Source organism: Budorcas taxicolor, chromosome 14 (assembly GCF_023091745.1).
Source record: "Budorcas taxicolor isolate Tak-1 chromosome 14, Takin1.1, whole genome shotgun sequence".
Classification (NCBI taxonomy): Eukaryota; Metazoa; Chordata; class Mammalia; order Artiodactyla; family Bovidae; genus Budorcas; species Budorcas taxicolor.
In genome coordinates, this window is record NC_068923.1 from 77,726,262 (window position 1) to 77,743,159 (window position 16,898).

The 16,898-nt window shown below is 36.4% G+C and overlaps 1 protein-coding gene across 1 annotated transcript in view; it reads right to left on the minus strand.

The window, feature by feature from the left end:
- VPS13B (vacuolar protein sorting 13 homolog B) overlaps window positions 1-16,898 on the minus strand; it is a 775,227-nt gene that overhangs the window by 197,745 nt on the left and 560,584 nt on the right. The window contains exon 34 of the mRNA XM_052651420.1: window positions 9,621-9,758. Within this exon, the coding sequence (XP_052507380.1) occupies window positions 9,621-9,758 (138 nt within the window). The remainder of the gene's footprint in view (window positions 1-9,620; window positions 9,759-16,898) is intronic.

The following is a 16,898-nucleotide window of genomic DNA, read 5'->3' on the forward strand; positions in this document are numbered from 1 at the left end:
ATGACTACTGGAAAAACCATAGCCTTGACTAGACGGACCTTTGTTGGCAAAGTAATGTCTCTGCTTTTGAATATGCTATCTAGGTTGGTCATAACTTTCCTTACTCCAAGGAGTAAGTGTCTTTTAATTTCATGGCTGCAATCACCATCTGCAGTGATTTTGGAGCCCAAAAAAATAAAGTCTGACACTGTTTCCACTCTTTCCCCATCTATCACGGGAAACAGATGGGGAAAGAGTGGGTAAATCATATTAGGTTGGTGCAAAAGTAATTGCAGGTTTGCATTGTTGAACTCTGACATTTGATATTAGAATACATTCTTAAACAAATGTGGTTATGTTATACATCATTTTAATGTGGATTTCTCACTTTATGTTTTCTTGGCTAATGACATTACTTGCTGTTTATTTTATATTTATTTTAGACTATAGAAAAGATGTTAGACAAAAAGCAAATTTGAGAGATTTTTAAATTTGAGTTCAAAATGGGTTGTAAAGCAGCAGAGACAACTTGCAACATCAATGATGCATCTGGCCCAGGTAATGCTAACGAATGTACAGTGCAGTGGTAATTCAAGAAGTTTTGCAAAGGAGACAAGAGAGCCTTGAAGATGATGAAAGTGGTGGCTGACCATCAGAAGTTGACAATGACCAATTAAGAGCCATCATCAAAGCTGATCCTCTTATGACTACATGAGAAGCTGCCGAAGAACTCAACATTGACCATTCTGTGGTCATTTGGCATTTGAAGCAAATTGGAAAGGTGAAAAAACTTGAGAAGTGGGTGCCTTCTGAGCTGACTGAAAATCAAAAAATTGTTTTGAAGCATCGTCTTCTCTTATTTTATGAAACAATGAACCATTTTTCAATCAGATTGTGACATGCAACAAAAAGTGGATTTTATGCCTGACTAGCTCAATGGTTGGGCTTTCCTGATAGCTCAGTTGGTAAAAAATCCGCCTGCAATGCAGGAGATCCTGGTTTGATTCCTGGGTTGAGAAGATTCGCTGGAGAAAGGATAGGTTACCCACTCCAGTATTCTTGGGTTTCCCTTGTGGCTCAGGTGGTAACGAATCTGCCTGCAACGTGGGAGACCTGGGTTCGATCCGTTGGTTGGGAAAATCCTCTGGAGAAGGGAAAGGCCACTCACTCCAGTATTCTGGCCTGGAGAATTCCATGGACAGTATAGTCCATGGGGTCGCACAGAGTTGGGACATGACTGAGTGACTTTCACTTTTCACTTTCAGCTCAATGGCTGGACTGAGAAGAAGCTCCAAAGCACTTCCCAAAACCAAACTTGCACTAAAAAAAGGTCACAGTCACTGCTTGGTGGTCTGCTGCCCTTCTGATCCACTACAGCTTTCTGAATCCTCATGAAACCATTACATCTGAGAATTATGCTCAACAAATTGATGAGATGTACTAAAAACTGCAATGCCTGCAGCCAGCACTGACCAACAGAAAGGGCCAAATTCTCTACCACAACCCCTGATCCCCCATTACACAACCAAAGCTTCAATAGTTGAACGAGTTGGGCTAGGAAGTTTTGCTTCATCCGCCATATTCACCTGACCTCTCATCAACCGACTATCACTTCTTCCACCATCTTGACAACATTTTGCAGGGAAAATGCTTCCACAACCAGCGGGAGGCAGAAAATGCTTTCCAAGAGTTTGTTGAATCCTGAAGCATGGATTTTTACGCTACAGGAATAAACAAACTACCTCTCATTGGCAAAATTATATTGATTGTAATGATTCCTATTTTGATGAATAAACATGAGCCTAGTGATAATGATTTAATATTCACAGTCCAAAACTGCAATTACTTTTTGTACTATTAGGTTGTATACTACTTTTTATACTATTAGGTTGTATACTATTTCTTAGATCATTTTCCTGAGGCAAAATAAATTAGAGCAAAAAAAAAATAAACAAATGAGACCTAATCAAACGTAAAAACTTTTTTTCACAGCAAAGGAACAAAGTGAAAAGACAACCTATGGAATGGGAGAAAATATTTGCAGACAATGTAACTAATTAAGGGTTAATATCTAAAATATACAAACAGGGACTTTCCTGGTGGTTCAGAATTTGCCTTGCAATGCAGGGGACACAGGTTCAATCCCTGGTCAGAGAACTAACATCACACATGCTGATGAGCAACTAAGCCTGTGTGCCACAACCAGAGAGCACTTTCTGACACAACAACTGAAGACTGCATGCTCTGGAGCCCATGTGCCACAACTACACAGTCCATGCAAATTAGAAGTATGGGGTTAACAGATACAAACTACTGTACATAAAATGGATAAGCAACAAGGATATAGTGTATAGCACAGGAAATACAATAACTGACAATGGTCTCCTAAAAAAATGCTGAATCACTATGCTGTATACCTATAATTAACACTATATTGTAAATCAACTACTTCAATTAAAAAAATTCAGCAATAAAATAAAATTCTTGGTCTACTCTCTATTTGACATTCTGACTTCAAGTTTATTGTTTTATTTTGATAAATCATAGGGAAAATAAACGATGATAATACAATGCTGACGCTGCAAACTGAAACCCGTAACACCTAGGAAATGTGAAAGTCAAGGTTCTCACAGTTTTATTAACTAGTTTACATTTCTTAAATGTAGAAGATAGCTTGCTAGTATGGTTGTAAAACTAAAATAGAGATAGGACTCCAGTGACCAAGGTGGGGACCTTGGCCCTATTTCTGGAAAGAGAAAAGAACAAGGGGTTAACTATCAGAGTTACAAGAAGAAGACTAAATTAATTAAAATTAGCTTTTCAAGATGCTTCCTTTTACTTTGTATCTTCTTGTATAAAAAATCATATTACCTATTCTTTATTTTCTACTCCAGAAAAGTCAGGACGCTATTTGTGTTTTTTCAGGTTATCTTAATTTCCCTGAGTCAGTCATCTTCTACCTATGTCTGGATTAATTCCCAATAGTAATGAATTCTGTAATAACAGAATATAAAAACAGATATCATCATGAAAAGTAAGCACATTTTAAAAATACACAAAATTGGCAGTAAACAACTTAGCATTTCTACTTTATATTCATTATAAACAAACCTATTTGAATGGTGTGATACTATATCTGAGAAGCTTTTAAAGTAGTATTTCACATTATTCCAGCATGTATTTTCATTCAAATCAAAGAGGCTGTGAGAACAGGAAATTGTAGGATGGTTAGGATTTTTTTTAAAGTGAAAATTAAAATCCCTGCAACCTATAAAACACTAAATTTATAAAAAATGGACTACACCTCCAATTAAAATAAATAAATTTATATTTTTTTAAATGGACTACAAAAAATTAAAAGTCAAATAATATCTTAATATAAAAATTAAATAAAACCAATCCAAAGCTTGAATGAAATCAGAAAAACTGAAAATGACACAGATAAATGAATTAACAAGTTAGTTAAGTAGAGAGTAAATAAATGATTTTATTATGAGAAAAACTATCAGTGGCTATGTGTTTCAACAAGTGACACCACATATATTAAAATAAAAGAAACAGGAAATTATAGTCATAACTTTGATATAACCATGTTGCCTAAAATTATATGAAAATTGTGATATGCTAATTATTTATAATAAAACATACATGTGGGAATGTTCTCCCAATTTGGCAAGTTTTTCTTTCCTATCCTCTAAGTGTCATTTAGTGGCTACAGTGACAGTATTCAAATACATGTCTGCAAAGAAACAATGAAAAAAATACCAGGGAGTTCAAATATGTCTGTAAATGACCTTAAGTTAATTAGAAAAATCTGCACCCTTCCTAGTTCTTCTTCTCAAGTGTCAGCTCTCATTAAATTAAAAAAAAAAAATTTCATTTCAAAGTTAAGAAATCCTATAGTTAACAAACTTTTAAACTGGGATCAAGGGGGCACATTCCTAAGTTTCTGTATGATGTCATATGAAGCAGTTCACAGCTGAATTTGAATCTCCAAGAAGTATGAATGAGTTTTCAATATAAGAAGTATCTAACAGTAATTTCTTCTCTATAGGCTAACTGTGCTGGTAACAGGTGGCCCTGCTTTCAATTATGGAGGGCTAGCATGCCAGTGTGAGGCCTGGATTAGTTCACCTTCTCATGGGGAATTTTCCTCGGTTGGGAATGGATTTATTATGGCTTCACACATGGAATAGAGCTCATGTCAGCTGAGGGCAGTGACACATCATATGATTCAAATTAACCTGCTGTGGACTGTTCCGCGGGGCTTAGATTGTGTATTAAAATGACGACATTTTAAAAACAGCTTGAAAGAAACCAGGATTGCTGGACTGCAATGGTTCCAATTTGTTCCAACTAATCTATCACCTGCTGGATATATTATTCTAGTGGGTTTCTGGTAGCTGCTGTTTTCCAGGTTTCTCCAAGCCAGTGACCTTGCTAATGGGTACAATTGTTGCCTCTGAAGGAAGGAGGTGGGGGTTGAGAGAGCTTTGAAGGGGTTTTTGATGTACAAGTTGGGACCTACCATTTGCTCTAAGGTACTATTAAGTGAACAGAGGAAATCAGGGGATACTCAACACACTGAGTTATTTTCACAAAACAAATGCTAAGGAGCAGCATATGCATCACCTTGTTTAGATAAAATAATCCCTTAAAAAAAATCTGAAAGGCTGAATTCAAAAGCCGTTAAGTTTGCACCTTAGGAAGAAAATTTAAGGTTAGGTAGTTATAGTTGGCATTTCCTCTACTCTTCAGGGCCATAACTTTTATTGCTACTGAAACTTTAATTCAAGAGCAAGAAAGGAGTAAATGCAAATACATTATTTTAGAGTTGTAATATAAAGCATTCTTTGGGAATGATACTTAAACAAGATGTGCATACAGGTTAAACTAATGGTATCAAAAGATTCTTAATGATAATACTGCATAATACTTAGAAGCATTCTTTGCAACACTAAAAAAAAGGGGCTTTTTATTTTTCAAGGGAAGAGAATGGTACTGGGGAATATTATAAAGCTGAATTTTGTTCCTCCAGTCAGCATAAATAATACTGCTCTTAATATACTATTTCCTAAAATCTGGAAAAATATTTTTTTTCTTGAGTTGCCAAAAATATATAAAATAATACATAACCTAGAGCCAGACATCCTGGAATGTGAACTCAAGTGGGCCTTAGGAATGCTCACTATGAACAAAGCTAGTGGAGGTGACAGAATTCCAGCTGAGCTATTTCAAATCCTAAAAGATGATGCTGTGAAAGTGCTGCACTCAATATGCCAGCAAATTTGGAATACTCAGCAGTGGTCACAGGACTGGAAAAAGGTCAGTTTTCACTCCAATCCCAAAGAAAGGCAATGCCAAAGAATGCTCAAATTACCGCACAATTGCACTCATCTCACACACTAGTAAAGTAATGCTCAAAATTCTCCAAGCCAGGCTTCAGAAATACGTAAACTGTGAACTTTCAGATATTCAAGATGGATTTAGAAAAGGCAGAGGAACAAGAGATCAAGTTGACAACATCCGCTGGATCATCAAAAAAGCAAGAAGAGTTCCAGAAAAACATCTATCTCTGCTTTATTGACTTTGCCAAAGCCTTTGACTGTGTGGATCACAATAAACTGTGGAAAATTCTGAAAGAGATCAGAATACCAGACCACCTAACCTGCCTCTTGAGAAACCTGTATGCAGGTCAGGAAGCAACAGTTAGAACTGGACATGGAACAACAGACTGGTTCCAAATGGGAAAAGGAGTACGCCAAGGCTGTATATTGTCACTCTGCTTATTTAACTTACATGCAGAGTACATCATGAGAAACGCTGGGCTGGAGGAAATACAAGCTGGAATCAAGATTGCTGGGAGAAATGTCAATAACCTCAGATATGCAGATGACACCACCCTTATGGCAGAAAGTGAAGAGGAACTAAACAGCCTCTTGATGAAAGTGAAAGAGGAGAGTGAGAAAGTTGGCTTAAAGCTCAATATTCAGAAAACTAAGATCATGGCATCTGGTCCCATCACTTCATGTCAAATAGATGGGGAAAGAGTGGAAACAGTGTCAGACTTTATTTTTTGGGGCTCCAAAATCACTGCAGATGGTGACTGCAGCCATGAAATTAAAAGATGCTTACTCCTTGGAAGGAAAGTTATGACCAACCTAGATAGCATATTAAAAAGCAGAGACATTACTTTGCCAACAAAGGTCCATCTTATCAAGGCTATGGTTTTTCCAGTGGTCATGTATAGATGTGAGAGTTGGACTATAAAGAAAGCTGAGCACAGAAGAACTGATGCTTTTGAACTGTGGTGTTGGAGAAGGCAAGTCTTGAGAGTCCCTTGGACTGCAAGGAGATCCAACCAGTCCATCCTAAAGGAAATCAGTCCTGGGTGTTCACTGGAAGGACTGATGTTGAAGCTGAAACTCCAATAATTTGGCCACCTGATGCAAATAACTGATTCATTTGAAAAGACCCTGATGTTGGGAAAGACTGAACGTGGGAGGAGAGGGGATGAAATAGCTGGATGGCATCAACGACTCGATGGACATGAGTTTGAGTAAACTCCCGGAGTTGGTGATGGACAGGGAGGCCTGGTGTCCTGTGGTTTATGGGGTTGCAAAGAATTGGACATGACCTAGCAACTGAACTCAACAGCAAAAAATGCTTTATTATGTCTCATTACTCCTATTGCTCTCTAAATTAATGTACAGTAGCTGTTTACAGAGAGATAACAATTTTTATTTAATAACACTTATGTACATACTTTACATGACAAACTATTTATAATAAGGAAATTTTCTCTTAAGGTGGCAAATTCTGGAGAAGTTCAAGGCTGTTAGCTTAATGTTCTAGTGGGATCCCACAGAACTGACATATCATTCAAACTAATCTCCCCTCAAATAATTTATGATAGAAAAGTACTCTTGGTTAAAAAATGTTTGAGACTTTGAAGAAGTTAAACCATTTTATACTGGATATTGTATTTGATTTCTCATAATGAAATATCATTTAAAAAAACACTCAGGGCCTCCCTGGTGGGCCTACACCCTGCAACTAGAGAAGCCAGCACAAGCAGTGAAGACCCAGAGTAGCCAAAATAAATAAATAAAATTAAAAAACAGTCATTCTTTGTATCATTTCCCGCTCTCCTATGCCCCCAAATATCTGCAGTTTGAGTCTCAGTAATTGTACTGATGGCAAGTAAATCATTTATAAACATATATTATTAATGTATGAGTCATATAAAATCTTGGTACAAAAAGTGTAGTCTCCAGATCCATAATATTCATTTTACCTGTGAGCTTGTTAGAAACATAGAATTTCATCACTATTAAACCACATTTGCATTTAACTACAACTCCAGAGATGTTCAAACGCACACTGCAGTTTGAGAAGCACTGTTGTAAAATAACTATTTCAATTCATTAATTTAAAAGTTTGAACCCCCAGATAGGCAATCTTATTACTGAATGGGCATAAAATCAGAAATGGCAAATATGTAGTTTCCAATTTTAAAAAATATAATAAACACAAAGTACAACTGTTGTAAAAGTCATACACAGTTAAACTGAATGACATAATAAAAATGTAAGTTTTAATTTGCTCATTGATATTTCTCAAAACTCAAATTATATGGGATCCACAAAAATATGGTACACAATTTACCGCTGACTTGAAGATCCCATCCCTGTTAGAAACAAATCAACGTAAACTAGAAGGGAACTTTCTAGCCAAAAGGTGAAAGACTGTGCCTAAAAGCAAAAGAAATCTGAAACTAAAAGAGAGAAAAAGGAAGTAAATGCAAGTTTCTCTATCACTTCTCCATGAACTACTCACGTTCTTACCCTATTTCATTCATTCTGGCATATTCAGTCTTTTGTCCTGCAACTGATGAAGTAAAAATGCTACCGACTCTCTGCCTCCCTATGGACTGTAGTCTGCCAGGCTCCTCTGTCCATGGGATTTCTCTGGCAAGAATACTGGAGTGGGTTGCCATTTCCTTCTCCAAGTTGCAGGTGGATTCTTCACCACCTGAACCATCAGTGAAATATCATGTATATTATATATATATATATATATATATATATAATAGCTTAAGTAGCAGGTATTTTTTTCTTTTTTTCTTAGTAGTTTATAAAATGTTTTTTCCTACATTGACGGTTGCTTGAATTCCATGAAATACGGTACGGTACTTCACACTCACTAGCCAAGGACTCACACACTTTTTCAACCGTCCAGCATTCCAAAGGATGCTTCCATCTTTCATGAATCCTTTAGACTTCATCATCAGCTTCTTCCCTTCCTTCAACTCTTTAAAACCACACCTATATAGTCAATCTAGATACTAAAAATTAGAACTAATTCTTCATATATCTATATGTTTTAAATCCAAGCATCAGATAAACATGTATAAGAAGAACTGAGCCCCAGTGAAAGGGCCAACCGAGGTTATTTCTACTCTAGTCCCGATGGTGGGCCACTTTCTCTATTTGTAGTCATGAATCATAATTTGCTGGCATGCTGTGGCACACAAACTTAATCAGGTCTACATAGGGATAGCTTTCAATCACCAAAATTCATGCCTTGCAGTATATTGCTAGAGATCTTAAGACAGTATAACACCACAGTTTTAAACTCCTAATGAAGAAACTGGTATTCTTTTAATGACTAACATGTTCTGGAGCACTGTGAGTATAACAAAAGGAAAACTTAACTGTATTAATTTTTTAAAAAATAAACAGCTCAGATCTCAAAGAGATGATATAAGAGTAACAAAGAAAAGAAGAGGAATTATCCTCCAATTAAAAATAAAAAAAATTAATTAAAAAAATGAGATGAAGGAGGAAGAAATAGAGCAGCAAAAAGAAAGAGCATGAGGAGGAGAGAGACAAGAAAGAAAAAACCTTTAATTATACTAAAATTAGCGCAGTATAGAAGTGACCTAGGTCTTTGGAGTCATAAAGACTTGAGTTTGAATGGCTGCTTTGCTACCGTGATCTCAGGCAATCGACTTCATTTTTCTAAGTCTTAGCTTCTGTATTTGTAAAATGGGAATAATTATAGAGCCTACACCTTGGCTTTATACAAGTATATAAAGTACCTAGTACCTGGGACATAATAAGCACTTAATAGCTTTTGATATCTATATCTATTGAAAATTGAGTGTTAATATGTCCCAAGCGCTTTGCTAAGCATTTCAAATGTGTATTTACCTAATCCAATCTACCTATGTGTATTATCTTGTGTATGTATTCATGTATCTTATCCACCTATCTATCCATTCATGCTCCCACCCATCTATCCATCCATTACCTATTTTATCTCTTCATTTACAGGTAAAGAAACTGAGGCACAGGAGATTAGACAATGGCCTAAGGTCCCACATTTAATTAGGAGAAAAGGCAGAAATAAAATGACAACTACTTTTTAAATTGACAACTACTTTTTGTCAACTAATGGTAATTTTTAATGCATATTAATATTAGCCTTTTGATCTCTAAAATAGGTAGCCTGAGAAGAGTACACGTCTGGAAAACAAATTACTCATGGTTGGAAAAGAAAGTCAAGATTACTAGCAGACTCCATGTACACATTGAGAGACTCACAGGAAAAAAAAGTTTGAATTATGACTTTCTTACCTGGTCCGTTAAGAAAATCTTTAATTTGTAGCGTTACAAGTGAAGGTGGAATACCACTTTTGCTGTCTATTTCTCCAGGTACCGTCTGCAGCCAAACTGTGCAATAATCAAGGGCTTCAGGCAAAGTCTTCCCAGGATCTGAAGAGACAAAATTAAAGCTGAAAATGTCAATTACAACACAAACATCAATTCTGGTGTAAGAGTTTGAGCTGATAACCAAGAGAAAAAAGTTAAAATATTGTATGTCACTTTCATTAATGCATTTGTTTGTATACATTCAGTACATAAATACTTAAAGAGAAGCCCTCTCTGTACAAGGTAGACTGAGGAAACTATGTTTTCCAGAACCAGGCCAAAGAGGAAAAAATATTTCAAATCTTAGCTCATATCACCATTGAGTAAAGGCAGCTTTTGTACTGAGCTGCTGACTGTTAACAGTTGAATAGATAGATTTCTTTTTTAAAGGGATGTTGGAAACAAGAGGAAAAAAAGGGCAACCTTTCCAGCTTAAAAAGAGGCATATACATGTTCAAAGATGCAGTAGATTAGTACTACTTAGGGGTTATTCGATCTGTTTCAGTTTTACTGACATTACAATCACTTTTACTGCTAGGCTTTTGAAGTTAACTTCAGTAGCTTTCCCATAACCTTTTTTAATGATAAAATAGGTCAATCTTTCAACAGTTCCAATTATGACTAAAAGTGGACTTTTTCAGTTTTGATTTTTCTATTAAATATTGTGCATTTTAAGTTTTTTAAGGTTGATATTGTATATTTTTTTAAAGTTTCTTTCAGTTATTGGTGATGGTAAATGGAATTTACTTTTTAATGCTTGGCAATCCAGTTTTTATTGAAATAGCTCTTTAAATAAAAACGACTGCTATATCTTGGCATGCAATGTAGTAGGCTTTTTAAAAACTTCTAAATATTCACAGTTTTTCTTTAGTTTCAAGATTGTTTTACTCTCTGTGTTTTAATGGCCTTTCAATGTCAATTTTACAGGGATGTTCTTGCCATAGAGTCCATCTATTCCATTTTCAGTTGATTTGAAATGTGTTATTAAAGTGTTATTTATTTTAGGTTTTATTGATTGGATTGCATTCAAGAAGAGCATTTACATACTGTGTATTATATTCAACATATGGTTATACAGTATTACTGTCATATGTGAACTGGGCATATAAATTCTGCCTTGGAATTTGTATTTCTTGACCTTATCATGTGATCCTTATGAAACTTGGCACATATGAACCTTTATGTGATTTCAAAGAAAATACTGAAAGCAACTCATTGTGATGTTAGATCTATGTGGTAAAGATCAAACACTAAACTAGTGCATTCTTCTCTTTTTATATAATCAGTGAATTTAAAGCAGTGAGAATATGCATAGTAGATCTATTACACAGTAACACTATACTATTCTGTTGTTCAAACATAACGGTAAAGTCTGGTGAAAGGATGGCAAACGTCTATTGCTGGTAGGTCTATAATCAGTCTGTAGGCTCTGTGTAGCCTGTCAGGACCTGAGCATCTCTTTCTAGGTCTCACCTATGTAGCCATCATTAAGAAGAAATCATTATTATCAAGTAAGTGATACTGTGCCAGACCTATATGAGGAGAGATAATTCTTGATTTTACAGGTGATACAATCTAGAGAGAAAAGAATGATCTGAAGGAAAAAAAAGATAAATGATGTTGCTGGATAAATAATGCACAGGAATGAATTAAACTGATGTAGAAAAATTAATATGATGTGTAAAAACCTGGCAAGTAAAAATGAGGATGGTAAGTATAACAAGGTATAAAAACCACATATTTAAACTTATATGGCAGAAAAGGGATATCATGACTATATAGTTTGTATAATCAATACAGACACAGAAAAATGGGTGAAGGGTAGAAAAAGCACTTATTTATGAAGAAAATAAACAAGTAATAAATGAAGGAAAACAAATGGTATAAAGCAGTTAAAATATAAACATTAAGAGATACTACATCTTAGAAATAATTAAAGGAAAAAAAAACCTTTTTAAAATAAGTCGAGTTTTCTACCTACCAAGACTAAAAAAACTGATAATGTCTATGCAAGAAGAGAGTGAAAAAGCTGGCTTAAAACTCAGCATTCAAAAAACTAAGATCCATGGCATCCGGTCCCATTACTTCATGGCAAACAGATGGGGTAAAAATGGAAACAGTGACAGATTTTATTTTCTTGGGCTCCAAAATCACTGTGGACGGTGACTGCAGTCATGAAATCAAAAGACGCTTGCTCCTTGAAAGAAAAGCTATAACAAACCTAGACAGCGTATTAAATTAAACAGCAGAAACATTACTTTGCCAACAAAAGTCCACATAGTCAAAATTATGGTTTTTCCAGTAGTCATGTACAGATGTGAGAGTTGGACCATACAGAAGGCCGAACACCAAAGAATTGATGCTTTAAAACTGTGATGCTGGAGAAGACTTTACAGACGACCTTGGACAATAAAGAGATCAAGCCAGTCAATCCTAAAGGATATCAACCCTGAATAGTCATTGGAAGGACTGATGCTGGAGCTAAGGCTCCAATACTTTCACTACCTGAAGTGACGAGCCAACTCAAAAGACAGTGATGCTGGGAAAGATAGAGGGCAGGAGGAGAAGGGGGTGACAGAGGATGAGATGGTTGAATGGCATCATCGACTCAATGGACATGAGTTTGATCAAACTCTGGGAGATAGTGAAGGACAGGGAAGCCTGGAGTGCAGCAGTCCCTGGGGTCCCAAAGAGTTGGACACGACTTAGCGACCGAACAAACGTAACAAACACACACATACAAATTCATTGTATAATTGTTTATCATAGCAAAAAGTAGAAAAGAACTAAGACATCCATCAATGGACTAATATTTAAATAAAAACCAATAACCCATACAATGTTTAGAAGAATCAAGATTTATATGTATTGACATAGTAAGACAAACATTTTATGCTAGTAGTAAATAACAAAGGTTGAATATTTTTTCATTTATTGGCCATGTAGGATTCTTCTTCTAAAAATACTCATTTTTCTATTGGGTTTTTTTTCTTACTGATTTGTAGAAACTCCTTATATATTACGGGTGTTAATGCTTTGTTTGCCATGTGTAGCAAATGTTATTTCCTGGTATGTTAGTTGCCTTATAGTTATATCCTGATGCTTTTTACATGCATACTTTGGAAGAGATGAGGTAAAAAATGATTAACATATCTTACGGATTTATGCCTAGGTAGAGTATATATTTTCCCATAGTCTATTGAAGCATTTCTAAGATCTGTTTTTACCTTTAGCTATTTAATCCTTCTGGAGAACACTGTTTTATGAAAGAGGAAAAAAACTCCTCAGTCTCACTATTAATTAAGTTCAGTTCAGTCTCTCAGTCATGTCCGACTCTTTGCGACCCCATGAACTGCAGCATGCCAGGCCTCCCTGTCCATCCCCAACTCTTGGAGCCTACCCAAACTCATGTCCACTATTAATTAAGCTTATTTAAAACAAGAAACAAATTTTTTTCACTTGACAGATAAACAAAAACTTAAAATGTATAATATCTTGTGTGGGGGAGGAAGAAAAATTGATATTGATACCATGTATCATAGGTAAGAGTGTGTTAGTTGCTCAGTCATGTCCAACTCTTGCCCATTAGGCTCCTCTGTCCATGGGATCTCCCAGGCAAGAACACTGGAATGGGTTGCCATTTCCTTCTCCGCGGATTTTCCCGACCCAGGGATTGAATTCCCCTCTCTTACATATCCTGCACTGGCAGGTAGATTCTTTCCTCCTAGTGCCACCTGGGAAGCCACATATTACATCCCTGGTTTAAAATGTATAGCTGCATTCAGACGGCTGATATAAGAACAGAATAACTGAAATTAAGAACATTCAGGAAAACGTAGGTTCATGGTTGATGAATACTGAATGTATGATAGGGCTGGTGGCTACTCCGAGTTTTGGCTAAAACCTCTACTCTGGATATGCCTATAGTCACTGTGGTGAGATGAAGCAGCAGCAGTAGCAGAAAGGTGTATGAGAATCCCAGAGGATAGATAGCTCAGGTGTGTAAATCACTATTTAGTCCCTTTGGCTCTCATGGCTAGATGATGTGGGGGATGACTTCTAGACTTCCTGAACTGTCTTCAATTTAGCTTCTCCTTAATTACATCATCAGGTCTAGAAAACAGGATTCATATTACACATTCCTTGGGGTTAATATATAGCTGGAAAAGCACCAGAAAAACCAAGATTAAAGGAGCCTGTGAATATGATACAAACGGAGTAACAAATAGGGATGACTTTATCATACTGGAAGCTCTGTTAGACTTGGCCAGCTTTCTTCTTCATACTCAGCTAACACCTATTTATTTAAGTACAGGAAGCTCTCAAAAAGAATAAGCCCCTGCTGATGTTAATGAGCATGTTTACATTTACACTGTTGTCCCTAGGCCAAAGAAACAGGAGAAAGCCATATCTTATTATGAGTAACAGACTGTGGGAAACGGGTCAGAAACACACGATAAACTGCTCACAGCCATAAATCTTGTTCAAAGTCAGTTAGCATTCACTTCCATGAGATACTGGTATTGACAAAGTTATAATATTTGTTTTTCTTCTAGGTTGACCTGGACTTCAAAACAAAATACTTCATCATATTATGTCACAAAGAACACTAAAGGGAAGATTCAGAGCTTAAAGTCCATTCCCAGATGGACCAAGGTACTGTTGGCTTTTATAGAGCTTGATTCAGATTATATTCTTTGTGCTTATAGATTACTTTGTCTTCTTCACAAAACCTACATTTTATTTAACTGCTTAGGAGGTTTTTCTCTGATTCTGATAAAGTCATCTTTCTAGTGCTGCTCATTATTATTTTTTGACCCTTAGCAGATGTTCACAGAGTTAAGTATGTCTTTGCTTAACATTTGAATTACATAAAACATAACATGACTCATGTGTTCAGCTCACAATGAAACATTAGAAATGAATTTATTTTCTTTGCAATCTTCTACTTACAAAAAACTTATTTTCCATGCTCATATAGAACAGCAGAGTGCTGCAGACTTTGTAAGCTTCACAGTTTCTCGGTTTTGTTTTATTAATACTATGTGGCAGGATATTTCTTTCTCATAACTAAGCAGAATTTTCAGTAAGGTCCCAATGAGGATATATTTTCCCACAGATTTCAGTGAGAATTTCCTCATTTTAAGATTGATATAATGCTGAATATATAATGAAGTCCATTTACTTTTATACCAGATACTTAAGAGAGACAAAAACTGTTTTGTTTTGTTTTTTTGCCATGAGTACTACTTTTGTGCTCAAGAACACCTCTCACAACTGAACTGGTTAAAGAAGGGCAGAAAGAGAAATTAGTCCATTGGTTATTTTCCCTGAAAGTTCCAGGCAAAGTTTTCATGGAGGAAGATGCAAGTAATTACAGTCACCATAATGTTTCTGACTCTTTGATTCAATTTTCTCATGATACCCTTGTCTTTTACATTCTGTGGAAAATGAATGCTAAGTTATAGGGAGCAAGGTCAAGGGAATCAAATTTTCCTGTGATAGAGAGTTCCTCTAAACTTACGTTACCAGAAAAAATATTATTAATTGAAATTTGGGGGATAAATCTTAAAAAATAAATATGATTAGTTGGGTTTTGGTGTGCCTCACTTTAAGCATGTTTTCTACAGTAAGCAAATAATCTGTCATCTTATTTCTGTATTAGCTTCTTGCTGTACTAATGTAATCCTGTTGCTGTTTGCAATCCTAACAAAATCTTGCTCAGTATTATCAAATACTTTTGAAATTATATCATGCTTTTTCAATCCTACTGATGCTTACTGATGATATATAATTAAAATTAATGTGTTCCCTAAACTGTTACTGTAGATTAAAATTTCAGCAACTTTTGGCTTTGATTTCATATTGCACTGAGTTTTCCTTCCTTTCTCCCACCCACCCTGAATTTTCTGATGGAGCACATCATGAAAACATCACAAATTTCTCAGCGGCACAACACAAATATTTGTATGATGTAGCACTGCAAATAGCCTCAAGATTTTACTTGTCTCCATTTTACTAATTCTAGAAAGTCTTGAAAGATCTACTATTTGGTTTTTAAAAAGGAAAACCAGATTATATATTTTATTCACTTTAAAGCCACCTGTTATTACGTCACAAGCATGCTGAAGTCTGCTGTAGGTACTGAACCCAGGCATATCCCAGGATGCCACAGAACCAAAGTGGCTTCTATGACTGTTTACGGAGACTGGTTCTCTTTGGCCTGAGGTATCCAGAGCCATCATGTTTATGAAGTGAAGTGAAATGAAAGTTGCTCAATTGTTTCCGACTCTTTGTGACCCCGTGGCCTATATAGTCCATGGAATTCTCCAGGTGAGAATTTTCCAGGCTGAAGTGGGTAACCTTTCTCATCTCCAGGAGATCTTCCCAACCCAGGGATCAAACCCAGGGATCGAACCTAGGTCTCCTGCATTGCAGGCAGATTCTTTACCAGCTGGGCCACAAGAGAAACCCAAGAATACTGGATGGGTAGCCTGTCCCTTCTCCAGCAGATCTTCCTGACCCAGGAATCAAACTGAAGTCTCCAGCATTGCAGGCAGATTCTTTACCAACTGAGCTATGAGGGAAGCCTCATGTTTATGAAAGAGCATGTTAAGTGACTTCTGATGAACTCTCGAGGGCCAACTGATAAGTGATACGATACTGTCACATGAAAGAGGTTTGTGAAATAGTTTATCACTGACCCAGGACTTACTGAAAACAGCCTTTCTTCCATGGAGCTTTCTAACATGTTCTTAAAGAAGAGTTTCTATCAGTCTGAAGTGAAAGCTTCTCAGTCATGTCTGAATCTTTGCGACCCTGTGGACTATGCCGTCCATGAAATTCTCCAGGCCAGAATACTGGAGTGGGTAGCCTTTCCCTCCTCACCCCAGGGATCGAACCCAGGTCTCCCGTTTTGTCAGTGGATTCTTTACCAGCTAAGCCTCTAGGGAAGCCCAAGAAGGTCACTGGGCCCGGGACACCATCAGGGACTCAGTTTGTAATAGGAAAAAAAGTGTGTAGGGTGATGAAAGAACATGAATTCAGAAGGTACATAGTGAAGTGAAAGTGTTAGTTGCTCAGTGTGTCTGACTCTTTGTGACTCCTTGGATCATAGTCTGCCAGGCTCCTCCGTCCATGGAATTCTTCAGGCAAGAATACTGAAGTGGGTTGCCATGCCCTCCTCCAGGGGATCTTCCCAAG